The following is a 27,713-nucleotide window of genomic DNA, read 5'->3' as shown; positions in this document are numbered from 1 at the left end:
GTGGGAATAAGTGTTTTCTTTTGAATCCTGAACAGTACCCTGCAATTGCAGTGGTAGAACTATGTACTGTATTATACTTTTGTAATCTGTAGAAAGAAATTATGCATCAAAATTATTCAACAGGCAGATCAATATGTTTAAAGATTATCTTATTGCGAGAATTATCAAATAGACATGACCCAGGAAGATTCATGTCTCAACTGCATTTCTTTATCTCTGTGAGTTTAAATAAAACTTGTAGGGTTATTTTTAATATCATATTGTGTAATTTGCTGTGATTTTTTTCTAAGATACTTCATGGTGTCTAAGATTAGCTTTTTTCACTTTTGTGCTTTATGTTTTACCTGCAGATGATGTGGTTAAAGTGAAAGGTGAATACAGTGAAAGAGAGGAGAGTGCTTTAAATTCAGAGCCTATGGAAAATGCAGAAGAATCTGAAATACCTTACACCTATCCCAGAGAATATAATGAATATGAAAGCATTAAACTGGAAAGACATTCTGGTTCATATGACAACATCAGGCCAGCTAGTGGAAAAATGAATTGTGATATCTGTGGATTAGCCTGCATTAGCCTCAATGTCTTGATGGTTCATAAGCGTAGCCACACTGGTAAATATCACTATGTTATTCTTGCAAGAAATAAATACTGAAAGGGTGGTTTGTAATATACACTATTTATTTAAAAGAAGGATACCGAAATCAAGATCTCTTCAGTCTGTCCCTGACTCCACCTATGATCTTTAAGCAAGTTACTAATTTTTCTGTGCCTCACTTTACTCACCTGCAGAATAATACCTTTTCTCTTACCAAGGTTGAATGTAAGTAAAAGTATTTTTGTGAGGCATTTTAAGAATTTTGGATGAAAGGCACTATGTCACTTAAGTATTTCAGTCACAAAACAAAAGTTAGGTTGTTTTTTGTGCTGCCATTTCCAGTCTGTGTGTTGCATTTCTCTTTGTGCTGTAATTTGGCAAAAAATGCATGAGCATCTTCGGTTTAGACCTTCAGTAAGGTGAGGCTTTCTTTTTCTTTTTTCTTTTTCTTTTTCTTTTTCTTTTTTTTTAATTGCTAGCATTTTGAAATCCACCTCCTGCAGAATGCTTATTTCCATGGAAAATCTGTACGGTGTTTTCCGTAGTTGAACATATATTATGAAAAGCTCTGACACCAGAGCTGCATGTAACTCCCACTGAAGTCAGCGGAAGGGCTGTGTATGTTTCTATAGAAAGAAATTGATCCAGTATCTCATTCTTTCCTTTTCCAAGAAGAAAAGGGTATGAGGATAGTATGATACCCACATAACCATTAAATGTCCTTTTTTGTATGTCATTTTAAGGTGAACGGCCATTCCAGTGTAATCAGTGCGGAGCTTCCTTTACTCAGAAGGGTAACCTCCTCCGCCACATTAAACTACATACAGGGGAAAAACCTTTTAAATGTCATCTTTGCAGTTATGCCTGCCAAAGGAGGGATGCGCTAACAGGTCACTTAAGGACACATTCTGGTAAGTGACTTCAAAGACACTTCATGTGTTTTAGATGTGTGTCACTAGGACACTAGATGTGGAAAATGAAAGGTCAGTCAGCAAAGTCTGATGAGCCAGTCTAGTTCTGAAGAGCTGACAATATCAGTGATCCCTCGTTCTTCCTGTTGTACTGATAGAACTATCTTTGGACTCAGCTCTGCTCTTTGATGTTAATGAGGATAGAGACCATAGGGAAACCTACTGTCAGAGCTGAGTGCTGCGAGAAAAGGCCTAGCCTGGATGCTTGCTTGCACAATGTAACTCTTTGGTGTTGGCTAAGCTAGCAACCTCTGAATTTGTGCAGTAGCTAAGACATGCTTTGCTGGGGCTTTCTTCCATTCTGATCTGAGCCATTAGGATAGCTCTAGGAACATAATCAAGAACAGCGTTGCTCTATTGCCTGTTAATACCTCACTGTTGGGTAGTGCCTTTCATCTGAATATCTTAACATGCTTAACAAATGCTAATTTTTTTCAGGACTGTTAGGGTATTGCATCCATTTTACGGATGGGAGAAATGGAGGCATAGAGCTGAGGTGACTCGAATAACAAACCAGGTGTAAATTGATTCATCACAGTTCCTCCTGGTCTTTAGCAGCCAGTTTGTGCTTACATTTTGATTTGTGTATGTCCCGTTTTATAGAGAGGCTTAGAAAGAAAGAATTTATTCTAAATTATAGATATTATCTCTGCACTGCACTTCACAGAAAAAAAAAATGTTTAACCTCACAAAGAATCAAAGTTAAAAGTGAGATTATATAACATGGATAAATGAAATTCTGATTTGACCAAGACCCAGCACAGCACTGGTAACTAAGAGGCTAAGAGTTAAACATCATGCTTCAAGCACATCAGGTGGTTACTGTCACTGAAGCTTTTAGGAACTGGCTTATTAAAAGCTGTAAAGAAAATCTCTCTAAGCATATCATAAATGAACAATTGCACTAGCAGTAGGGAATATGTTTTTTTTTGCACAGTGTACAATATAAGGATGGCCATATTTGCACTGTACTGATTTGGGAATGATAATGTGCCTGTATGTGTTAGGGAACATTTGTGCACAAAAGAGTAATGAGATAATTTAGGGAGTGTTTTATTCTTTTTATGTAAGGTACTGGGAAAGGCTGTGTGGATATCTTTACTTTAGTTTCAAACAGGTTCGTTTTAACTTACAGTAATTAGGAATATATTTGCTTTATGATAAATGACTTTGGAAATGAAATGAGAGCATTCACAAAAGGTCTGGGTTTGGTTTAACTTGATCATTTTCATGAAATCCTTGAAAAACCCTATATAGACAGACCTCGGTCAGGCAGTTAGGAGAGCTGCAATCCCTGTTTAGCAGTAGTATGGTTAGTCTTCCCTAGGGAAGTTATGCCAGGAAAAGTAGTCAACTAGAGTAGGGCTCTAGGAACCTGAGCTCCTGGGAACAGTGTCTAATTCTAAGTCCTCTTCTTTTGTGGTGCTGAGTTTAGAGAACGAAGAGGGCCTTGCAGGAACCCTACATGTCTGGTGGATTTCACCCTTATGTAACCTAATTTTGTGATAATTACAATGCTCATAAGCTTTATAGAAATTTAAAGTATTCTCCAAGAGCTGAATGTTGTGTTATCAGTAACTATATACTTGAATGCCAGGAAGACATTGTTTTATTAGTCTCTTGTGGTTATTTTATACTGCTCTCTTGTTTTTCTAGTGGAGAAGCCATACAAATGCGAGTTTTGTGGAAGAAGCTACAAGCAAAGAAGCTCATTAGAGGAGCACAAGGAGCGGTGCCGTACATATTTGCAAAATGCTGGCATGTGCGAGACTGGTAAGTTTATCATGTTACAGTGCTTTTTTTTTTGGTACATTACAGTGCTTAAAAAAGGGCATCTGGTAAGCTGTTAATTTATAGCTTGAGAACAATTTTTATTACAGTCATTTTCAGTAACCTAAGGGGCTGCAATGTCTTATGAAGGGGTCTGGTTTAATGCATCCCTCAGGCAGCTAGCTAAGGAATGCTTTTATTTTAATCACTTTTTGATTTCACAGTTACTTTGAATAAAACATATGAAATACCTTGAATGCAGCATTTCTGTAGGTGACACTCACCATAGTAAGTTATTCCTACATTAATTCTATTATGAGGTTTATTTTATTGGATGAATTGATGCGCATAATTGTTAACAGCAGTTGTTCACATATGTCACTCCACTTGATGCTTCCTTTTCTTTAGGATAAGAACTGTTGGTCAGAATCATTTAGCATTTACTGAAGTTTTAGCAGCATGGATCTAGGGCATGGGAATGGAAGTACTGTCCTGAAGATCACTGAGCATCAGAGAGAAAGGTCTTCTTAGGTGTAGGGCTGCTTTTGAAAAAGGATGAAGATAAGATGGATCAAAACACACAGTCTTCATCCTTTTTTTCCTTTCCACAGTCTCAATGCTGGATGTCTGAAAACAATTCAATGGAAAAATAACTGCTATCCTCTTTGAGCCTTTTTCCTTGGAAAATTTCAAATCCTAAAATGAATTTGCTTGATTTAAGTCCCATAATATGCCAGTGAGTCAAGAAAGAATAACTTTTCCTATTCACAGAGTCAGGGAAAGGTTGTGACTTGCCCAAATTATACAGCTCATCCATAACAGAGCTAAGACTACAATTTCAGAATTCAGGTTTCCATTCTTTTGCTATGTAGCCTTAAAAAACCCTATGAAGTGTCAAACTTCCTACTTTTGATTCTGAATTTCAAGTAGAATTTTCTTCTCAAGCAAAAAGTTAAACTGAGATTTCCAAGAAGAAAACATGTAAAATTCATTTTAGAAAGATGGCAATGTTAACCAAAGCCCTTTAATAATAACAAAATTGTATTTAGTCATCTGATTATCAAGCAAAAAATCTTCGGGCATCATCACAAGCCAGGCCTGAAAAACAGTGTGAAGACCCATTGATACAAGCTGATAACTATGCAGGTACAAGAGTTGTTATCCTGTGCCAAGTAGGTTGAGGTATCAGGCTTTATGACACACACACTTACAAAAAATGCAAAAAAGAAACAATGATTTAATGAAGTTGGGTTTTTTAGTTTTTCATGGAGTGTCTTCTTTTCAGCAAGTAATGTTTTTTAGAGCATTAGTAAAAGTCAGTGGTTATCTGAGCATCAGCAAGTTTTGATTTTCATGAGAAGCCATCCATATTGTAACTGTGGTTTTATGTTACAGTATAAACTCCCATGATGGCAATCATTTTGAGATGTCCACCACATGAAAATGGAAAACATGATACCTAATATAGATTTCTGCTTTTAAATGATTCTCATAGTTTATATTCATTTCAGAATAGCAACATTTCACTTATCCAGAATCTGCAATGTAGTACTTACTAAAGTAGTACAGTATGCCTTAAATTGGTCACAAAGGAAATGTAAATTTCCAGTTCAGCATGATGTGGCTGTGCCCTGTGCCTTTAAGACCTTCACACTTCAAAAATATTGCAGTGTTGTTAGTGGAGTAGTAAGTTTTATTAAAAACAGGAACTCCAATCTTGCTGAGGCATTTCCATTCAATTCTCTGGTATCAGCACTATATTACATCACAGAATCATAGAAAAGTAAGGCTGGAAAGGATGTCAAGAGCTCGTTTGATGCATTTGATTTGTTTTTTCCCTCTAAGTATAGCACTTTGCTCTTATTTTTAGTGAACATCATTTTTTTGATTTCTGACCATTTTCCTGCTTACCTATGTCATTTTGAACTTCAATCCTCTTTTCTGGAGTCCTTGCAGCCTTCCCATATGGAGTCATCTTTAAATGTATGCTCTACATGCCACCCAATAATTAATTAAAATATTGAAAAGTATTAGGACCATAGTTACCATTGTGATTGCTTTTTAGCATGAGGTCTGCATGTTCCAAATGTAGCAGCATGGAAATATTTCTGAAAAAAAGTTTTATGTAACAATATTGTTAGAACGTTGCTCGGTCCCTGATAACGATCTCTGGTCACGTTGTTCTCATTGCACAATAACCCACCTCTGTGTTCCACTCTCCATTATTTAATGACCACACATAGATGCTACAGGAAGCAATGCCTCTAATTTGAGCTCTGCTCTGTACTTTAGGGTTTTGTTAACGATGCCCACACGTTCTAAAAACTATACTCACAGTTACGGTGTGACAGAAACCACACTGTGAAAACAATTCAGTATAGGCTAAATGGTTGTCTATTCACATTCTGGGCTGGAAAAAAGTACCCCCTTTCTGTACATCTGCAGCATGACATTATGGCTAGTTGACAACATTGTTTATGAAGAGGTCATCTAATAATTACAACAAAACACAAGTAGTCGTTCATAATGGATAAATCACACTTGCATAAAAATTTTCTTCTGAAAGTATTCTATACACAAAAGATTGCAACTGAAATGTGCACACTACTGAGGTGGGCAACAACACTCAGAAGCACTGCAGAGAAATCTCAGAAGGTAATCACAGTAAAAACCATAACCAGTTGCTATCGTGAGGTAAGTAGGAGGTAGTGCCCAAGTTTGAAAGTGATCAGGGCATCAGAACTAATCTCCATCCTACTGTTGTGTAAAATACCATGGTTAGGAGCTTGGCTTTCCATATAATACCCAGTGGCCCATGTAAGAGTATTGTTCAGGTCTGATCAAGAGGGAAGAGGGTAAATTATTTAGTCGGCGGTGCTTCCTTCAGCATCCTTAGAGTTTTTATTGTGTTTTGACCATGAGGCTTTTTACCACCGCCTTTTGACCACGCAACACTTTTGACCATCAGAAGTGTTTAGCTTGTAGGGGATTTCAAGATCACAGGGTGAAATGGGTTAAATGCTCTGGAAGTCTAGATTTCCTTTATCACTATTCAGTTATTCTAAGTGTAACTTTGGACACTTGACCAATTCTATCAGGCCAGCCTGAAATTTATTTTTAGAGGGTTGCTGTTTTAAAATTAGATGTTTCTGAGCCTTCATATGGCCACTGCATGAAATATTTAGGTAATTAGTTCTTTAAGTTAATGGCACAGTGTATAGCGGAATCATCCAGTGGGTAAAGTAATTGAAGAGAGAGACAGGACTTAAGTATTTCTTTCTTTCTTTCGAGGAGTCTTTAGTGAATTTTAGGTAATAAAAAGTGCTTCCTAACAACTAAATATTATTCTTGGATTGCTTAATAAATGGTCCAGAAGAAAAAGGTGGAGGAGATCATTTTAAATTCGCTTCTGGGTGGAGGGACCAGTATTGAGGGAGAGAGCACTGTTCAACCATCTGTGTCTCAATGGAAGTAGATTCTGTTTTCCTAAAGCTATGTTAGGCAGACATTATCAAAGATCTTTTGTGATCCATAAATAGAGATGATTTATTTCTTTAGAAAAAAATGGCCATTGGCAAGCAGTAGAAAATCTTAATGTGAAAGAAAAGACCCTTAGCTTTAAAATAAAATGGCAGACAGACACCAAGCTAGAAGATTGATATTTACAGATGTCTCAGAACATATTATGTAGGTCAATAGTCTTTACTCAGAAGAGACTGCTGAAGAGACAGTAACTATTGTTACCTCTGCAGGAAGCCACTTGTCTGCCCTTTTGACACTAATGTAATAAAGTTCCCTTGGTGGCACATAAATAACATTGACAAGACAAGTAGGATACTGAGATGCTACATGTAACTTCCAGTGTATTTCTAAGGCTGGCTAAGATGACTTAAAGAAACTTGCCTCTTTGAGTTCTGTCAGAAGACCCAGAAAAAGATTCTGAGCATGTGAAATGAAAACAAAGTTTTACTAGTACAACAGCTCTTGAAATTAAAGATTGAAGGGAAAAAGAGGACCTAGAAGGAAAAAATAAGAAAAGCAAAGAAAGAAATGGCAGGAACCGGGGAACTGCTATTTTGACAGGGATGTATTGTGTTCTTTTTTGTTTTGCTTTTTCATTTACACTAAACGGTTTTGGATATAGTACACTGTTTATATTATTATCTTGTTCAGGGTGGTTGTGAGTTGTCAGTTTTTTAAAAGTTACTGCTATTAATAGCTTGTACAAGGACCCTGTAATCCAAAATTACAAGCATACTGGGTTTGGGATGGTTCAAACCTTGAACTGGAGTTATCTAAAGAGAATCTAAAGTGTTCAGAAGTAGTACTGGGTATTCAGGGTGGATGTCTTTGCCTTTGAATTAGGACTAGACTCTCATCATGTATTGTGAAATGTTCAATGTTCCAGTTTTTGGAGTATGAAATTAAAATAGAAGTCCTGGAGTTAAAAACTTCAGAGCGTTATTCACAAGAGTTTCTGGCCAAAATCCAAAGTTCTGCCTATATTTTGCCTCACTTTGTGTAAACTGTTAGGTAGTGTCTTGGCACTAGTTCGTGCTGGAAGCAGTTGCATTTTAGCAGTTGGTGAAATTATGCCTTTATATGTATGTATGTTTCTAAACATATTAGAGTAATTTAGACTAAAAATCATAATAGAAAAGCGAGATATTGTTGTCTTTAAAGCACTGTGTGTGCATGCTCTCTGTGAGTCTGGTTAGCATGTATATCGTGGGGTTATAGCCTCCTGAAACCAGATTAACATAGTACTGAATTGAGCCCTGTTATCCCATCCATCCTGAGTCATATTCATAGCTAGTTTTTGTGGCACTGAGCGCTTATGAAGCACTTTGCATTTTCAGAATACTGTACAAACATTAACAAATAGTTATGGCTGAGGTTTGGTGAGTCATGGTTTGTACTGACTGAAAGTCATCTGATATCAATAACAGTAACAATAAACAAGTAAGAAGTATTTTACTTGGAAATGGTAGGGAAATGCTGCACAGTAAGCTATGGAAGGATGATAGTGCATTTTTATCACCTGCTGTACTTAGCATAGTTTAATTTAAGTCCAATACTTTGTAAAACTGTACTTAGCAAGGCTGCAGTGATGCCAAACTGTTTGTATCATTTTCCTCTGGTATTACTTCTCTGTTTTGTAGATTGTGTTTCATACAGTTAAAGTATCCGTGTGCAGTAGTACAATAGCACAGCAGCCAGGATTCTTTTGCCATGGAATTCAACCTTCTAAGTTTTACTTTGGGAAGGTAAATTTCCCTTCCTCGTCCTCATTTACCTCTACTTAGAGAGCAAACTCTTAAGGATGTGGGCAGTCTCCTAATACGTGTCTGTACAGTTTTCAGCACAGTGATCCCTAATCCTGCAGTTCTTAGCGCTACTTTAATATCACTAAAGGCTGCTGCCACTACTACTACTGATACTAGTTCTTGAGAGGAGAGCAAGCTGGGGGGGAGGGGAGCTGCAGCAGTTATATTCAGTATTAGTCTGGCAGTTGTGAGATGAGGTGGCAGCCCTTTTCAGCTTGGCTGATCCAGCTCAAAAGCCTGTGCAACCTCCATGAGATTGAGAGCGTGCAGTAATTTCCTTGAGATGATGGGCACTGGCTAACAGAGCTAAAGAGCTAAAGGAGAACTCTGGAAAATGGTAAGGTGCTTAAAGCAGTTGATGGCCTAGCCTAAGTGAAAGATCCTAGAGCGCATAAAGTATTTCTAAAGTTAGAAATTCTGGATCTTCTAACGAGCTTTAAAACTCCTAATGCTAATGCTCACAAGTGTGCCAAAGGGAAAATATTCTCAATTTGCTTCAGCTGTATTAATTAGAAAATGACTGAAGAAGTGATAATGAGACTTGAAAAAAATGAGTTAGTGAATACTGAAAGGTTATGGTTTTATTTGAATGGAATACTGATATATTTTTGTATGAATTTCTTAGTGCTTAGTTAAGAAGACATCTATGTATGACTGATATTAAGTATAACAAAAGGAATGAATGTCTCATATTGAAGTTTTGGAGAACTATGTCAGTCTGCAGGTGTCACACAGTGTTACTCAGAATCAAAAAGAAAGGCTAACAGAGGCTGTAGCTCCATCTACGTTTTGTAACCAACCCATCCAGCCTGTTTATTTTACACTTCCTCTTGCTAATGAAGATACTGGTTTTGTATGGTTTATGCGCTCCTTGCATGAGCTCAGGACTGCAAGATCAGTGTGTGTTTCTATGCTTGGTTCCACTGACCGCAACTGGTGCCCAAGACGCAAAAAGCAAGAACAACAGAAAAAGCAACAAAACAAGTTTACATCAGATCTCCAAACAGTTTCCTCCCAGTTAATGTGGCATAACTCTGAAGCTTAAACCATTCATTTCTTCCTTTTTTTCTTTTTTTTCCTTTTCACCTACGTGGTTTTTTCTTTTCACATTTTCCAAACTAGCAAACGTGGAGGCAAGGCACATCAAGGCAGAGATGGGGAGTGAAAGAGCCCTTGTGCTGGACAGGCTAGCAAGCAACGTGGCAAAGCGAAAAAGCTCAATGCCTCAGAAATTTATTGGTAAGAACAAAAGCCTTTTCTTGTGCAACAGTTAAATAGAGTTGGTAACCTACAGTACAATGGCACTGCTTATTTTAAGTATCCTTTTCAAGTTTATAATCCAGTCTAATACAACAGAATATAAATAAAGTAACTTTAATTTTTTGATGTTTGTGCTGATTTGTTGTAGGTATTCAACTAAAAAATAGATGAGATACTTGAGAACTGGATATAAGCTACTACTCTACTCTGTATCTGTTGGTACAGACAATATATACATACGTTTTGTAAGCATTCATGCACTGTTTTCTGTAGTTATGTATTTGAATTGTTCTCTCCTAGTTTCTTAACAGCGCTATGCCTTTCTGTTTTTTTCCTGTAAAGTGCTGTGTGCTATCACTACCCTTTCTAGTCAGCAGGAGCTGAAGGTACTTGTAGGACGCATATGCGGAATGAGGCCTAAAGACAGAAAAGTATTGGAGTTTTGTTAGTCATCTGCTGACTTTGAATATGATGAAAAATATCAAATCCTTCCTTGGGGTAATTTAAGCTACAAGATGCTTCCATAGCGTTTTCCTTGCATTTAATTTTATACAATCAGTGTAGCATGTTGTGGATCTTACACATTTGTTTGGTAAACTTACTGCTTTCTATAACTAATTTGTATAATTTTTTTACTTCACTTCAATCTCAAAGTGTTTAAAATCATATTTAGTAATTTATCAAAAAAAGACCACTGATACGATTAAGATTTCCAGTGTTCCTGTAAAAATTAGAATATTTGGAATATATTTTTGCCAGTAAGCTATTTGAAATGGGTATGCTAATCTGTAGTTTTATGTAACTAAATCTGTTCCGCGTCATAGTGGAAAATAAAGGGACTTTATTTTAATTAAAAGAGCTCATCGGTTTAATTTTTATGTAATCTTGAGCTTATTGGCAAGTTTGTATTTCAGTGGATGATTGGCTAGTTGTATTTCATTATCTTGACCTTTATAAAAAGAAAATGCAACCATAATTTTGGATTTTTTTGTCTTGTAAGTAAAGATTTTACTTAGCAGTTATATAATATTAGTACTAGTAATGTCTTATTTTATTAGTCTGAATGGATATATGTGGTACTGGACACTTGTTTTTCTTGATATAAATTTTGTCTGAAGAATAGCAGCCTCTGTGGTAACTGTTCACACACATGACTGGGGAGGGGAGAAGCGTGGAGTTGAGCGTGCAGGCAGGGATCAGCTGCTCGTTGGACTGACCCAACCTGGCAGAGAGAGGTTCTGAGGATCTTTCTTGAACTTCTGGGGCTAAGGTTTAAACCTAGGTAAAGGTATGCTGCTAAATCCATATATACATAAGAAAGACTTAATTTTTAAAGGTACTGTAGATCTTACTGGCTTTGGTGGGTAGTACTGCACTTTCATCTATGAAAATTGATAACTTTTATTTAGATGTCATAGTATAGATTTAAAAATGTCACTTTTTATACAGGAGTGAAGTAACACCAGCACACTCCAAATTAGTCCCTTTGCGTGCCTAATATTGAAACTGTTGACTGTGTGACTTAGACCTTACATGTCATGCTGTGATTCAAAAAGTAATACTAATGCAAATGGTTTTGAAAATCTTTAGCTTCCTTTTTTTCAGTGCTGAGAGCAGCTTCACATATCTTGTTTTACAATGGCTACCCATTTGCTCTTTATATATTTATTAAACACATCTGCAGCAGGGCAAAACTACTTAGCATATGCTTTAAATTAAGTGTAAGTGCTAGTGTTCTGCTTAATTGTTTTACCAGCATACTCCTTACTGTATGGAATAGATCCCTTTTCCGATCTACGATAGTGCTCAGTAATGTTATCTGTAGATAGCATGAACTGATAGTGTGTCATGCAAAAGTTTTTGGGGAGCAGTTGGAGGAACTGTGGCCATGTACTTAGTGGCACAAAGTGAATGCCTTACTTAGAAGCACAAAATAACCAATTTCTGAAACTTACAGCTTTTCTACAACCTATATTATTGGCATGTTCTTGTTAGGTAATGCGTGAAAAATGACTCACTCGGTCCCTTTTATCCCTGGGAAGCACGTTTGCAACAGCAGCCTGTCCGACCTTGATTTGACTTTTGTGACTTTCTGAACTGTATGTGTGGGAGTGAAAATCTGCCAGGACAGCTTTGTGATTTCTTGGGAAATTGAGTTCTCAGAACGAGTGCTGATTTTTCATTATGTCAGGAAGCAGGGATAAAGAAATGTATATTGAGAAGCTGTCTTTGGCTTGTTGTGATGAAAGTTTATTGATCCGAAAAAACTAACTTTATTATTTCATGGTTCTGCAGAGATTCCTACATGCACGAGAACTTTTGCCCTCTTTATTTCTCACATACTCATCTTCAGTAGCTACCTTGTGTAAATGTTTTCTTAGCATGCACACGTATAATTCTCAAATAAGGACCCAGGTGAGCAGACTGCATACTTGGCTTTCAACCTCTGTGGTAGGCCCTTCTTCGAGGGCTTCTCTTGCAAAGATTTTATACTCAGCTTTTCTGAGAGTTTGGAGAGAACGAGGGTTTGAATGGAAGTTTACCATTTGTAAACTGGCAATTTGTATTTGCTACTTTGCTGTGGATTTCTATTCTGTGTGCATATGGACGAAATGTACAAAGCCTGAGTCTTTGCGCTTCCCAGCTCAAGTAATGAAGAGATACAAAAATAGTCCAGCAGAATGGATACCCTCTGATATAAACATAGCTTGCCAGGCACTCCTTTGAGTTAAACTAGTTCTTCCAGTGAGTGTGCTGGTCCTGCTGTATAAACACTCTTGGGGATAGGTCTTCAGTGGGTGCAAGTGAAAGTAACTCTTGCAGTCAGTGTGTTTCTGCCACTTTACGCTAGCTGAGCATCTGGCCTATAGACTTCTGTTACTTTCTTTTTAAAAACAAGATGTCTGTGAGAGCAGTATTAAGAATCTATTTCTCATAGCAGTAAAAGTGCTAGTACAGTTCTGACAGATTAGCAAACACCATTGTCTCCCTATGTGAAGAGTCTAACGAGAAATTGTCTGCTTTGGTTAGCACAGCAACAGGAAGTAGGTTCACTCCCTGTTTCCAGTGTCCACACCTCATCAGGTTGCAGAAGTCTGCATATGTTTTAGAGCAAGTGAAGCGTCACCGAGCAGCACATGAGTATGTGTCATACGCTATGGCTCATGTGTGAATTTTGAAGGGGAGAGCTTTTGCGTTGCACTAAGACCAAAAAAAGAGAGAAAAAAGATGTTTTAGATAACCAATGGACTGCGTTGTAAATGAACAGTAGAAGACCCTGTAAATTAAGTTCTAAATGTAGTGTTTTGCAATAACTTTGTGGCGCTTCCTGTGGTACAGATAGCAACTGAACTCCAATCTATTGCATTGTCCTGCCAGCTACAAAGATGAAACATCATCAACTGCTTCAGGCACTGTCCATCTTACTCATTCTGCAGTCCCATATACTCCTCTCTCCTTTTCTAAATCATTGATTGCTGTATTTGTTGAGTGAAGTACTGATCTGATGTTTAATCTTTTTCCATGGAAAAGTTTGCTGTGTTTGACTCGGGGCAAAAATAAATGAAAAAATCGAAAGTGGCCCCCTTCCACCTGATTGTGATACCACACTGTAGCTAGACATTCTGGATATACGCTTAGCACTTTTTGCGACACTTGCATGAAGGTTCATTCTACCTAAATACAGGCATCTTGCTGAGGTATCTAAATTGGAAGTGTATTTACCCTGGGCTCTCTACTGAGACAATGGAGAGAGAAAGATGTCATTCTTTGTGTAATACTTTTTCCTCCCAAAGTATCTTAGAAATTTCACAGTCTGCTTTACAACTTGATTACTTGCCCTCTCTTAAAATGAGTCTGCTTCTGCTGTGCAATGCAGTGGCCTTTGAAAAGTATACAGCAATGTGATACGTTAATGTATGTCAGGAGAGTGAAAATGGGTGTTTGCATTTAATTTGATATAACTGGTAATTTAAGGGAGGCAGAATGAGCTATAGTGGGGATTTTAAAAAGCCACCAAGATAGTGGAAAAATAGTGTGAGATCCTCAGTGATCACAGACTGTGGGTTTTGTATCTTCTCTTAGTGACTTCTGAGTTTTAACCCAAAATTTACAAGGCAGCCTGTGTATTTTTGCTTTTGTTACATTTTTTAAAATTTCAAATTTGATTACATCTTTCACTTGCCTGGAGCTGGTTTTATGAGTCATTCAAATGTGCTATATCGTTTTGTTTCCTTCTGTGTAAAGTTGGATCACAAGTTTTGTTGAGGGTTGGAAGCAGTTACACTCTTGTGGTTCACTAACCTTTTTGAGTGTTTTATAAAAGAAACGTGAGCTCCTGGTTTTCTGCCTCTGCAGTGAAACCTGATGAGTTTCATATACATTGAGTCATGGTGTTGACAGGTGACTGATAAACATCTGCGCTACTCAAGTTACTGTAACTAAAAGATTAGTGGATCTGATGTTTGCAAGTCACTTGCACGTGAAACATTTGGTCTGATCCATTTTTTTTAAGCTATGAACAATTTTAAGTTTTGTGTAACCACAGAATTCAGTTACTTATTTCTAGACATTCACAAAAAAGTGACTTTAGCGCTTTGGGGGTGCTATTTTCTTTCCTCCTGGCACCTGGCACGTAGAAAACTCGTTCCAGTGTGCTGCCCACGCTACCCTTCCTTGCCTTATCCCTTGTTTGAAGAGATGTGAGCAAAATTTCAGGTGGGCAGTTTCTTAGCTTTCCTCCCACTCTGTCTAATCTGCAGTATTCACAGCCCTGGCACACCCAGAGGGGAATATGTTTTGCTCCTCTTTTGTTAGCCCCCTATCAAATTACTCTAAATATGTTGTTCTGCACATATATATAAATATAAATATAAATATAAAAAAATATATATAGTTGCCAATGTTAGCAATGTTAGATTATCTGAAAATCTATGTAAAAGTCAAAGAAAGCAGTCCTGGTGCAGAGGAAGCTATATTATGTCATGGCTGGGAATATGCATAACTTTTTGGTTACTTTTAATTGTCAAAATACAGTGAGGGAAATTCTCCACAACGTAATTCCAGTTTAATGCTCTGAAATCAAGCGGAGATGTACATGAAATGTGAGAGTGAGGAATTAGGCAAAATAAGGACAAAAGATCTGCAGTCAGAAAATAGAAACTTCCATACAAAGAAATAGGAAAAGGCTAGGCACAAACTTTTTTCTCTGGCTGCAACCACGTATTCAAGGACCTTCCTCCTACTTAGATTCTTCTTTGTTATGTCCCTCTAAACTATGAGGTACGTATAAAGCAATGCCAAGTGCATCAAATGTCAGCCAGCACACGTCTTCACATTTTCAAGAGGGGTAGGCTTTTCAGGAGGCAATTCAAGAAGTAGAAGTTGCAGTCTGGGTACCTAAATGGAGTTTGTATGGTTAATGATGGATTAGCTCTTTTACACGTTTTTTCATTAATGATCATTCATCTTTTGTAGAAAAAGGTGAGAGAAATTAATCTATGGAAACTTTTCTTGATGATATTCTTTCCCTTAAATCTCAGAATAATTAAAAAAAAATCAATGATGGTTTGGCCAATAAAGTATTGCTAGCTTATCTATTAGATTTTTGCTTCCAGCAGTCTTAGGCTTTAAAAAAAAATCTACTTGTGTATATAAATGACCTTTTTTCCACAGAGAACATTTCATGCCTTTTTACTTTCCAGAGAATACTGCCAGACTACTGGAAGAGCATCACAGAATTTAAATACTTCTATAACCAACCTGATAATTTAATACCTTTGCTCTCTTGCAGGTGAGAAACGACATAGTTTTGATGTTAATTATAATTCAAGTTTCATGTATGAAAAGGAAAGTGACATAATGCAAGGACGCATGATGGACCAGGCCATAAATAATGCAATCACCTACCTTGGGGCCGAAGCCTTGCGCCCTCTTGTGCAGACACCGCCGGCTCCCACTTCTGAAATGGTCCCTGTCATAAGCAGCCTGTATCCCATACCACTGACCCGCTCCGAAATGCCAAATGGCAACTCACAAGATGCAGAAAAGAGCCATACCCACCTAAGAGACAAAAGTCTGTCTTCTGATAGAGGCCTTTCCCCAAACAACAGTGGCCAAGACTCCACAGACACTGACAGCAACCACGAGGAACGGCAGAATCACACCTTCCATCAAAGCCAAATGATCCCCCCTCAGGCCCGTAATGGCCTCCAATCCTTGAAGGATTTTCCAAGGCCATATGACATAATCAAGCCACCTGCCATATGCCCACGTGATGCCTTTAAGGTCATCAATAAGGAAGGGGAAGCTATCGGGGTCTACCGGTGTGACCATTGCCGCGTCCTCTTTTTGGATTATGTGATGTTCACCATCCATATGGGCTGCCATGGATTCCGTGATCCTTTCGAGTGCAACATGTGTGGGTACAGAAGTCATGACCGATATGAATTTTCCTCACATATAGCACGAGGAGAGCACAGAGTAGTACTGAAATAAAAGGATTGATTTTCTGAGATCAAAGGATTTGTTTTAGATCGGAGGGAGGGTTGTTTGTTTTTAATTAGTATAAAGAAATTTCTTGAATATTTTTCTATGCCAGTTTTTAAGTAATCAATGTCAGAGGGAGGGTTTTGTTGTTTTTCTTGGTTTGTTTTTTGTTTTTTACAAGTAATTCATTGTTCTGTAGCATCTATGCCTAGCTGCTATGGTGAGTGGTACTGTATAAGTACCAGAAGTAGAGAGAGAGAGATTTTAAATGAACTTTATTTTTGTGAAAATTAATAGCAATTTAAGATTTTTAAAATTTTTAACATGTATTTGTTTTTATAGTGTATGCTTTAACTCATCACGGAAGTGTTTTATTCTCTACTGCCATTTTGTCTGGTTGGGCAGATGTATAGTCAGAAGTACATAGGAAGAGCGTTTTCTCGCTGTTTCGATTCCTATGGTCTTAAAATGGTTAATCACTGAAACACAGAAAACGTGTATTTGGGGAGGGAGTATTAATTCATTTTTAATGGTTTTCCCCAGAGCCTTAAAGAGCATGTGGTCCCACCACACTTTCATTTTTCGTACTTCTCTGTTCACTTTCTTAAAAGTCACTCCCCACATACATCTTAGTAATAGCCAAATAAGAAATAAGACTTCTTTTGGGGTTGGGATTTTTCAATTATATACATTTTTTGAATACCCAGTGAGCTCATTGGTTGGCTTGTCCCTGCAGTCTGGGGAAAATCCTGATTTTTGTGGATGGGAAGTGCTCCTTTCCAATGGGTGCTCAGAAAGAGAAGAAGACTGCTGTGACTTGTGTCCCTGCCTTGCTCTTGCTCAAGTCTAGCAGCAGAACTTGCAGTTGTTCCATCCGCTCCACGATCAGCTCTAAAAGGGCAATGTGAAGGCAAAGTCCCTGCTGGCAGAGTGGAGTACGTGTTGGACTCGGAGCAGGAGTCACCATGTCCTGGCAGTAGATACTGTGAGAATCTTCATAGATGAATGTGTGGGAGCTGACAATTCAATCACGCTGTCTGGTTTTACACGGGGATATCCCTCTGAGTGAAATGTGCTGTTTTGCAAGATGAGTATTTACAATTACTTTGAAGCTGGTTTTAAAAATAGTTCTTTTAATCTAATCATTGTTCTGCAGCTGTATTATTAGTCACTGTGCTGAAGATATGAATTTGATAACAGTTTTGCTGAGTGTATGTTTATTTTTTACAAGATTTTTTTTATAATGTAGAGTTAGATGTATTCTGATGGACTTTTTGCATCCATTGTATTTTTTGACATCAGCATTCCTTTTGTACTTTTTCAATGTGACTGTGCCAGCCAATATCCATGGTGTTTCATCTGTTTCCAAGAAGCAAGGTTGGGACATAGAGATCTGAGTGAAGTGCCAAGGGATACTGACTTCCAATTCTGCCTCAGACCTGGGCTCTTTCTTTTACCTTAGGTCAGACACTTACTTTCTCCCTGATTTTTAAGGTAGAAAAAAGGAAATTACGTTAATTTTTCTGATAGGAATATGTCTGAAGAGGGATAAATTAGCCTGCAAAGTGCTTTGATATCTAAAGTACTATATGCTGCTTATCTTTGGGGGATGAGTAAGGGAAATTATTTTGCTAACATGTTCAATATTATGTGCGTAGTTATAAAATAGTTTTAAGATCTTTTCCAGTGGCCATTTTTCTCATGATAAGGCACATATTAGTTAGCAGGGTAGATGTGTGTTCTTCTCCCTAATAAATACCCGTTGTCACAGCACAACAAAAAAAAAAAAATCCTTCTTTTGAGTGACTTCTGAGGTTGCAGTTTCACAAATGGTTTAACCCAATCATCTGAGGACTGCCTTTTGGGCAATAGTCTAGACTTGGTCTGGTTTAAGCCAGTTTCCTATTTCATTTAGTGTAAACTGTTAAATAATTCCATGTCTCATGCTGAAGAGGGCTGCATTTTCATGGGGAAAGCAACTGAGTTATAGGTACATCCCGACTGGTGAAAATGCTCCTCATGGTTCAACAGCAATGAATAAGATTGCACATAGTAAAATGTAACTTTGTCATTTGCACAGGAAGCACCTCAGATTGCTGTATATATGTCGTGCAACACCACCGGTTTCTTTCTCACACCACTACTGAATCCTTGAAAATACTCTTCAGAGTTTACTCTCCCACTCTTCACTTACCGCCAGGCAGGGCTTCAGCCACCTACCATTGCTTCCCAGATAAGGTGAGCAATCAACCACTGAGCCTCCGAAAAGTTCAACATGAGCAATACTGCCAGGTTTTTGAAAGGAAAAACAGAGCTTTTCACAGCATCTGCCCTAGAAGGCACCGTTTTCCCACCACAGCTCGGGCAGAATTATGTTTTCAAGACAAGGCTGAACTGAAAGCAGTTCCTTGTACTGCCTGGAGTTAATGAGTGATAACGTTGTTACAGCTCTGCTGTTGAACGATCATGTTGTTGAATCTCACCCAGTCATTTATTAAAACAATGTGTTTTTATGAGTACCATTTATCTGGTCTGTAATGCTCACAAAACATTTCACAAGTGTGTACCTACTCTTAATTATGGCTTGGGAGCAGGGATGGAGGGAGCTAGCCCCACACGGTGCTGGGATCTCCTGGGCCAGGATCAGCCTCTTTCATGCCGGCAGGCGCTCGCCTCCCTTTGAGCCCGGGACGGAAGAGGCTGGAGCCTGCAGCGCTACCCAGGGAGTGAGCAGCCTTCCCCTTGGACCAAACCGCAGCGGCATTGCAGTGGGAGGTAGGAGACCCGGTTTGGCAGCACCCTCTCATCTAACGAACGCATACCACACGCGGGCTTGGGCACATCTGGCCCGCGAGGTCTGTGAGCTCAAAGGGCTTTGCAAATCACCTGATAGGAAAAAGGGAAACAAAACCCGTTGCTAATTGTTGTTAGCCTGACTTATTCTGCTCCTCGTTCACTTGATTTTTGGTATGAAACAAATTTCTGTTTAGATCTTTCTCTGAAATGCGCTCTAGCCACCTGATTCTTCTGATTCACTTTGTCTATTGATTAATTATATCCAGGCAACATGCAACACAGATGAGGCTTAGGAGACTGGTTAGGTTTCAACATTAAGAAGCAAGACTTTTGTGTTTAAAAGCTTCTTGAAATTTCTGTTTCCTTTGAAATTCTTTTTGAAATTCTTTGAATTTCAATAAATTTTTCATGTACACAGTTGTTAAAGGGGTCTCAGCTGCTGTACTGGTGTACTGTGCTTCACTGCTCTCACAAGGCCAAAGCTTGTTCCTTAGGCTATAAACACACAGATGCTAATACTGCGCAGATCTAGAAAGTGAAGGGCGAGTTCTGTTTATTTAATAGAAACAAGTTCAGAGAAGTCCTTAAATTCCAGGGGTTGGGAGCTCCGGTTTTATTAGGCTTGAATCTATCACTTTTTAGATCTGTAAATCAAAAAGATGTGATGAAACCTGTCACCAGCATGTAGCTGTTCCTTCCACTCAGAGCTGCTGAGCTGGTCACGATGGCTGTGGTTAGCAGAACACCAACCAGGTTCTTAGAGGAGTGCTGATACACTCTGGGATTTGAAGCTAGTGTAGTCTGCCCTTCTAACTGCTGAAAAATGATATCAGTCTTCAGCTTTGGTGCATAGATGAATGATATGGTCCAAAGAAGCATGCCCTTTGAGCTGGGGGGCTGTAGGGTACCTTCCTTGTCTGCCCTGCAAGCTCCCGGTAAGCATTCAGGGGAGGGTAGCAGCCCACATTTGCCCTGGTAAAGGCAGAAATGATTCCCACGGAATTCCCTAGGCGTCTGCACAAACGTGTCCGGAGGCAGCGAGTGCAGACCTTGGCGCTCGCAACGCAACGCGTTAAGAAACGCCGTCCTTTTCGGCTTGGTGTTACTGCAAGCAGTAATAGTGAAACCAGGCTTTGGCAGAAGTGCAGAGGAGCAAGAAGCCCTGAAGTGTGAGCTCGTGGTGGCCTCGGCTGGGTGTTGCGACACAACAGTGGAAAATACTCGTGGCTGCGTTTGCAGCTGGGTTCCCCCGGGATCATCTGTAGGTGATGCCCGGCGCCTTCCAACGACGCCAGACTCCTGCAGGCACGCAGGCTGTGCTCGCCTGCCCATCCTGCGGCCCGAGCCCCGGGCTGCGCGCGGGCAGCCCCGGGCCGAGCAGCGCTGGCGTTCAGGCAGCCAATGTGGACACGCTGGAGAGGGAGAGCCGCCCGCTCCTCGCGTTCGCCCCGTACGGCCACTTTTGCTGCTCCTCCGGGCAAGGCCTGTAGAAATAGCTGGTGTCCCCTGTGATGTGCCCAGGGCAGCTCTGTTATCTGCCCTCGACCTCTGCTCCCTCGCCCCCGTGGCTCGCCCTGCGTTTGAGCTGGGGCCGGCAGCTCTGCTCTCCCTCCGGCGCTCTCTGCGCCCCGACGGAAACGCGGGTGAGGGCGACGCTCAGCCCCACGCGTCTGGATCCGCTTCCAGAAGTGCTTGAAGCGCCCCCGGTTCAGCTCGGGGTGGGGGGGCTCAGGGTTTCCAGGAGGCTCTGATGGGCCCAAGCTGCCCCCACCCTGCGCGACAGCCGCCGTGGGACGGACGCGTCCCTGCCAGCCCGGCGGCTCCGGCCGAGCTGCCGCAGCCGCAGCCCTTTCTTAGCACCTGTTTTACCAGATTGATGTTGTTCACGCTTATTTCATACTCTCCTGACACCTTCTACCACAATAAACTGGACAAAACCAAAGAAAAAAAAAAAAGAAAAAAAAAAGATCCTTCCTTTTTTCCGTTTTGCCTTCCCTTCTTTCCCAGCCTCTCGATTAAAGGCAAGCAGCAAAGGTTATTTTTCCCCTTGCTGTGAAGTGCTGCGAAGAAGGGTTTTAAACGCCGGCCGGTGTTGCGGTACTTCCGCTTTCAGACACTGGGAAGCGTTTAAAACCCAGCGTGCTGCACCGTGCCGTGCTGCACCGTGCCGTGCCAGGCTGCACCGTGCCGTGCCGGGCTGCACCATGCTGCAGTGTGCCATGCCGTGCCGTGCTGCGCCGTGCTGCACCATGCTGCAGTGTGCCATGCCGTGCTGTGCTGCAGTGTGCCATGCCGTGCTGTGCTGTGCCGCGCTGCGCCGTGCTGTGCCGTGCTGCACCGTGCTGCACCGTGCTGCAGTGTGCCATGCCGTGCTGTGCTGTGCCGTGCTCGAGGGGGCGAGCAGGCCAGCGGGGGGAGCGAGCCTGCAGCCCGCCGGCTCTGGGGCCTTTCGGCAACGCGCGGCGTTAGCACTCGGACCAGGAGCCCGTTCAGCGGTGGGTTTATAGAAACGTGCAGCGGCTGCAACGACAGAGAGATCCTTATTGCCCGGCGCGCCGTCGTTGCGACCCAGCGCGGAGGAACTTGCTCCCCCTCCGCCCGCGTTGAAACACGCTTTACCCCGCAGGAAAAATCCCACGCAACTCTCCCCAAATCCCAGAAAGCCCTGCCCAGGGCTGAGCGGTGCCGCGCGAGCGTCCCGGGCGAGAGCCGCCGCCTGGGCCGGGCGCCCGGGCGCGAGCTGCCTCGTCCTCGGCCCGAGAAGCAGGTGAGGGAGAACTGAGTCACCGCCACCACCTCCTCCCTGTCCCCGCCGGCGCCTGAGTCACGCTCCCGGCCGCGCCGCGCCGTGAGGGTCCTCGCCCTCGGCGGGGGCTGCGGACGGCGGCACCCTGCCCTGGGGCGACCCCCCCCCCCACCACCACCCCAGCCCGGGCCCGGCGGGGGCAGCGGGTTCAGGGCGCGCCGGGCGCCCGCTCCGCCTGGCGCCCCGCTCAGCCGGCGCGGAAGCGAAGCCCCCCCGGGGGAGCGGCGCGCTGCCGCCCAGCCGTTCCCTCCGGCGCGGTTATATCTGGCCTCCCATTTGCATAGCAGCGAGCCAGCACACCTGGGCAGCGAGCGAAGGCCTCCGGGGAGCGAGCTGCCGCACGCGGCCTCCAAAGGAAAGTCCCTGCAGACCATTGTTTTTAGAAGAACCTGCTGCTGACGCCCGCCGGCGCCTTCGGCCTCGGGGGCCAGAGCCTCCGGCCCGGCGCCCGGCAGGGCTGCAGCGAGGAGGGCGCCTCGGCCGGGACGATGCTCCTCGGCTGGGGACAACGCTCCTCGGCTGGGGACAAGGCTCCTCGGCTGGGGACAAGGCTCCTTGGCTGGGGACAAGGCTCCTCGGCTGGGGACAACACTCCTCGCCTGGGGACAACGCTCCTCGGCTGGGGACAAGGCTCCTCAGCCAGGGACGATGCTCCTTGGCCGGGGACGATGCTCCTCAGCCAGGATGATGCTCCTCAGCCAGGGACAACGCTCCTCGGCTGGGGACAAGGCTCCTCGGCTGGGGACAACGCTCCTCGGCTGGGGACAAGGCTCCTCGGCTGGGGACAAGGCTCCTCAGCAGAGGACAAGGCTCCTCGCCTGGGGACGACGCTCCTGGGCCACGCAATGATGCTCCTCGGCCAGAGACAACCTCGGCCCGAGGCGATGCTCCTCGGCCACGCGATGACGCTTTTCGGCCTGAGGCGATGTCCTCGGCCGTCGGCGTGGCCCAGGTGTAAGGCCGCAGCTGTAAGCCCAGCTGTAAGCCCAGGCGGAGCCCCCCCAGCTGGCCCCGGCTCTGCGTTTGCCGCCGGTGCTGTCGAGGACCCCGTAGCCGCAGCCGGCGGAGCCGAGGGCCCTGCAGCTCGGTGCGGGGCAGCTGCGGCGCGGGGACCCCGCGGGGGCTGCAGGGCGGCCCGGCGCCCCCGGCCCGGGGAACGCACCCCCCCCACCACCCCGCCGGCCCCCGGCTCGGCTTTGCCTGGGGGGGGGGGGTCGCCTTTCCTCGGGGCCCCGGCGCCCGCCGCCCCCCTCGCCTGCCCCCCGGAGCGGAGAAAGTTAGTCAAATCGGCAGAAACCGCAGCGGGGGGGGGAGGCTGCGTCTGCGCCGCCGGGCGCTTTGATGTCACCCCTGCACGCCGCCGTCCCCGCAGGTGCCGCGCCGTTGCCATGGCCACGGGGGGCCGTTGTCCCCACTTTGTCATTAACTTGTGCAAGGAGGGGACCCGGGGGGGGGGGCGGGGAGAGGAAAAAAAAAAAAAAAAAAGATTGCAAGAAAATTTCCTGCTGCCCCGAGGGCCACGTGCGGGGCGGCCACGTGCGGGGCCTGGCGCGGCCCCCCGCGCTGCCCCCCGCGCTGCCCCGGCTCGGGCGGCCGCGCCGGGAACCGGGCCGGGAGCCGGGGAGGCTTCTCAGAAACGGCGCCCGGCGTTGAATCATCCCGGCCTCCCTGCGGTTTCTCTCTCTCATGTCATCTCCCGGGTTCAGGCGCGCCAGGCGCCCACGTGCGGGCCGGCGAGGCCGGCTGGCCGGCGGCGGGCGGCCACGGGCCACGTGCTGCCCCGCGGCGCCTCCGTCCCCCAGCCCGGCCGGCGGGAGCCCCCGGCCGCCCCGAGGTGCCGCAGCAGCTCCCGGGGCTCGGCCGGCACGGGCACCGACGCCTGCAGGGAGCACCCACCCTGCAGCCTGCACCTACACTGCGTCCTGCACCCACGCTGCAGCCTGCACCCTCCCTGGGTCCTGCACCCACCCTGGGTCCTGCACTCACCCTGCAGCCTGCACCCTCGCTGGGTCCTGCACCCTCCCTGGGTCCTGCACCCTCGCTGGGTCCTGCACCCACCCTGCATCCTGCACCCTCCCTGGGTCCTGCACCCTCGCTGGGTCCTGCACCCACCCTGCATCCTGCACCCTCCCTGGGTCCTGCACCCTCCCTGCGTCCTGCACCCTCCCTGCGTCCTGCACCCTTGCTGCAGCCTGCACCCTCCCTGCGTCCTGCACCCTCCCTGGGTCCTGCACCCACCCTGCAGCCTGCACCCATCCTGCATCCTGCACCCTCCCTGGGTCCTGCACCCATCCTGCATCCTGCACCCACCCTGCATCCTGCACCCTCCCTGTGTCCTGCACCCTCCCTACGTCCTGCACCCATCATGCATCGATCCCTACACTCGTCACCCTCCCCAAGCCCTGCACCCCCCCGCTGCGATCCCTGTGCCCGCCGTGCACTCTGCGCCCACCCTGCACCCTCTTTGCACCCGCCATGCATCAGGCCCTGCACCCAGCACCCTGGCACTGCTGCCTGCAGCCAGCAGCTCTGCAGTAGTCCCTGCACCCTTTGAACCCGCCGCGCACCCTTTGCACCCTGCGCCCAGCTCTGACCCCACACTGGCGCCTGCACCCTCAGCACCCCCCAGCGGCGCGGCGCCCCGCAGCCCCCGTCCTGCCCGCTGCCGTGGGCTCGGCGCTGGGGGGGCCGCGGGGGGCCGTGGGGACACGCGGGGACGCGCCGGGGGCAGCTGCCAGCCCTTCCCAGCCCCGTCACGGCCGCTGCACTCTCGGAGGAAGCCGCTGTACTTTTTCACCCGGTGCTGGTTAAAAATACCACTCCCGATTTTAATGCAGCCCGTGGCCGGCGCTATTTCGGGCCGGGAGCAGGAAGCGAAACCCCGCGCGGGTCCTGGCCCCGCTCGCCCCTCGCCGGGCGCCGCCGAGCAGCCGCTGCGGTACCCGGCCTCCCCGGGGACCCGCTGCCCTCAGCCCCAGGGCGACCTCGGAGCCGGGATCCTGCCGTGGCACCCGCTCCCCGGGCCGCGAGAGGGACCCAGGCGTCCGGGCGGCGGGGAGCCCCGTGGCGCCGGGGCTCTGTCCGGCGGCCGGCGCCGGCGCTAGCTGAAGCCCAGCAGCCGGGCGCCCTGGCGCAGCGTGCGGGCCTTGCAGTGGAGCAGGCGGACGGCGCGCAGGCTGAGCCGCAGCACCGCCTCGTACTTGAACACCAGCTTGTAGAAAACGTGGGTCGCGAGGGCGCCGCTGGGGTCGGCGTGCTTCAGGGCCGCCAGCGGCGCGTACGCCGCGTTGGTCTGGTGCCGGAAGGGCGGCTGCGGCGCCTCCATCACCCGCAGCACGTGCTGCAAGCGGCGCCGTCACCGCCCCGGCCCCGGCCCACCTCCAGCCCTGTCCCCGTTGCCGTGCCACTTCCCCTCCCCGTCCCTTTCTCCACCACATCCCCACCGCAGTCCCCCGTCGCCATCCCCACCTTGTCCCAACCTCCGTCGCTGGCCCCATTCCCAGCCCTGTCCCCCTCCCTCCATCCCTATCCCTGGGCCATCCCCATCCCTGTCCCATCCCCATCCCTATTTGTGTCCCCCTGCCCACTTCTCAATCCCTGTCCCCATCCCTGTCCCTGTCGCCATCGCCATCGCCATCCCTGTTCTCGTCCCCATCCCATCCCATCTGCATCCCTGTCCCTGTCCCCAGCCCCGTCCCATCACCATCCCCATCCCATCCCCGTCCCATCCTTGTCCCTGTCCTCAACTCCATCCCCATCCCATCCCCATCCCGTCCTTGTCCCTGTCCCCATCCCCATCCCCATCCCAGCCCCATATCATCCTTGTCCCTGTCCCTGTCCCCATCCCCATCCCCGTCCCCATCCCCGTCCCCATCCCCGTCCCGTCCTTGTCCTTGTCCCTGTCCCCATCCCATCCCCGTCCCGTCCTTGTCCCCATCCCCATCCCCATCCCAGCCCCATCCCATCCTTGTCCCTGTCCCCATCCCCATCCCCATCCCATCCCCGTCCCATCCTTGTCCCTGTCCCCATCCCCATCCCCGTCCCCATCCCCATCCCCGTCCTGTCCCGTCCTTGTCCCTGTCCCCATCCCCATCCCCGTCCTGTCCTTGTCCCTGTCCCTGTCCCCATCCCCATCCCCATCCCATCCCCGTCCCCGTCCCCGTCCCTGGCAGGGCTCAGCCCCGGCCAACAGAGCTCAGCGCTGCCGGGAGGAAGGAGTCAACCCGGGAGGGGAAACCCTGGCGGGTGCAGGTGGGGTTTTGCGCTCCTCCGTTAGGGCTAATTGCTCTTCTCTGCTAAATAGGGCGGGAGAGGGAGCTGGGGGGCTGCCTGCGGGGCTGGGGGCGCCCGGCACCTCGGCCACGTCCTCGGGGCTCTGGCCCAGGCTGGCGAAGACGTCGCGGGAGCGCCGCAGGTAGAGCCGGGTGAAGATGTCGGCCGTCTCGGGGTCCGTCTGCGAGTAGTCGGCGCGCTCGGCCTCCTCGTAGACCTTCGCCTCGAACGCCGTCGTCACCGGCCCCGGCTCCACCAGGCTGATCCTGCTGGTGCGGTGGTGGGACCTCCGGCGGGGTCCCGGCGTGCAGGATCCCCCCCCCGCCAGTGTCCAGGACCCCCGGGACCTCCAGCGGGGTCCCCGTGTGCAGGATCCCCCTCCCACCCCGGTGGTGGGACCTCCGGCGGGGTCCCGGCGTGCAGGATCCCCCCCCCGCCAGTGTCCAGGACCCCTGGGACCTCCAGCGGGGTCCCCGTGTGCAGGATCCCCCTCCCACCCCGGTGGTGGGACCTCCGGCGGGGTCCCGGCGTGCAGGATCCCCCCCCCCCCCAGTGCCGGGGACCCCCGGGGCCGGGGACTCACGCGATGTTGAAGCGCAGCGCTTGCACCACCAGGCTCTCGCAGAAACCCTCCACGGCGAACTTGGAGGCCGCGTAGACGTCGTTGAAGACGATGCCTGGGCGAGATGGGGCGGCGGCGGGGGGGGCCGCTCAGCGGGCACCGGGGCCCGCCGCCGTCCCGGAGCCGAGCCTGGGGAAACCGAGGCACGGGGGGGGGGGAGAGGACGCCGTACCCTGCAGCCCCATGACGCTGCTGATGACCACGATGTGGCCGCCGCGGCGCCGCTTCATGTCGGGCAGCACCTCCTTGACCAGGCGGACGAGGCCGAAGAAGTTGGTGTCCATGAGGCGCTGCATGTCGGCCAGGCTCTGGCACTCGAGGGGGCCGATCATGCCCACGCCGGCGTTGCTGACTGCCGGCACCGGCTGGGCGTCAGCGCCGCCGTCACCGGGGCGGAGGGGGGGGACGGGGACCGCGGTGGAGGTTGGGGGGGGGGAACGCGCTCACCCAACACGTCCACGCGGCGCCCGGGCATGCCGTCGACGCAGGCGCGGATGGAGCGCTCGTCGGCCACGTCCAGCTGCCGGACGTCCAGCGTGCGCCCCAGCGCCGGCCCCGCCGCCGCCTCCAGCGCCCCGCGCTTGCCCACGTCCCGCATGGTGGCCACCACTGCGGGCGAGCGGCCGCTCAGCCCCGCGGCCGTCCCCGTCCCCGCCGTGCCGTCCCCGCCGCCCGCTCACCCTTGAAGCGCCGCTGCTCGTCCCGCGCCAGCTTCACGGCCAGCGCCAAGCCGATGCCGGAGGAGCAGCCGGTGATCAGCACCGTCTTGGGCGCCATGGCCGCGTGCCCGTCACCCGCCTCCCCCCGG

General features: G+C 47.1%; 2 protein-coding genes across 7 annotated transcripts in view; one reads left to right on the top strand and one right to left on the bottom strand.

Annotated features, from left to right (window-relative positions):
- IKZF3 (IKAROS family zinc finger 3) overlaps positions 1-18,928 on the top strand; it is a 40,440-nt gene extending 21,512 nt beyond the window's left edge. For 4 of the 6 annotated variants that reach the window (XM_068919173.1, XM_068919177.1, XM_068919172.1 and 1 more), the window contains 5 exons: positions 351-611; positions 1,339-1,506; positions 3,223-3,339; positions 9,786-9,902; positions 15,715-18,928. In XM_068919173.1, coding sequence (XP_068775274.1) covers positions 351-611; positions 1,339-1,506; positions 3,223-3,339; positions 9,786-9,902; positions 15,715-16,418 — 1,367 coding nt within the window. In that variant the 3' untranslated portion in view covers positions 16,419-18,928. The remainder of the gene's footprint in view (positions 1-350; positions 612-1,338; positions 1,507-3,222; positions 3,340-9,785; positions 9,903-15,714) is intronic. The other 2 variants (XM_068919176.1, XM_068919175.1) reach the window with 2 other exon arrangements.
- Positions 18,929-25,111: 6,183 nt separating this feature from the next.
- LOC138062165 (retinol dehydrogenase 8-like) lies at positions 25,112-27,682 on the bottom strand. Its single transcript, XM_068918765.1, has 6 exons — positions 27,586-27,682; positions 27,353-27,514; positions 27,078-27,257; positions 26,867-26,960; positions 26,366-26,549; positions 25,112-25,351 (listed from the first exon to the last, which is right to left on the bottom strand). The coding sequence occupies exons 1-6, from the start codon at positions 27,680-27,682 to the stop codon at positions 25,112-25,114; spliced, it is 957 nt and encodes a 318-aa protein (XP_068774866.1).
- Positions 27,683-27,713: the final 31 nt, after the last annotated feature.

The sequence above is a fragment of the Struthio camelus genome, chromosome 25 (assembly GCF_040807025.1).
Source record: "Struthio camelus isolate bStrCam1 chromosome 25, bStrCam1.hap1, whole genome shotgun sequence".
NCBI lineage: Eukaryota > Metazoa > Chordata > Aves > Struthioniformes > Struthionidae > Struthio > Struthio camelus.
Note: the sequence above shows the minus strand (reverse complement) of the source record. Positions and strands in the feature narration are given on the sequence as shown.

What these genes read in the sequence shown, in the direction of transcription:
- LOC138062165 (XM_068918765.1), bottom strand. Translation starts at nt 27,682, where the DNA reads ATGGCGCCCAAGACGGTGCTGATCACCGGCTGCTCCTCCGGCATCGGC. An exon ending in GCGCTGCGCTTCAACATCGC is followed by an intron (nt 26,550 to 26,866) that starts GTGAGTCCCCGG and finishes CCGCACCAGCAG; the next exon opens with GATCAGCCTGGTGGAGCCGG. An exon ending in GCCCCGAGGACGTGGCCGAG is followed by an intron (nt 25,352 to 26,365) that starts GTGCCGGGCGCC and finishes CGCCGCTTGCAG; the next exon opens with CACGTGCTGCGGGTGATGGA.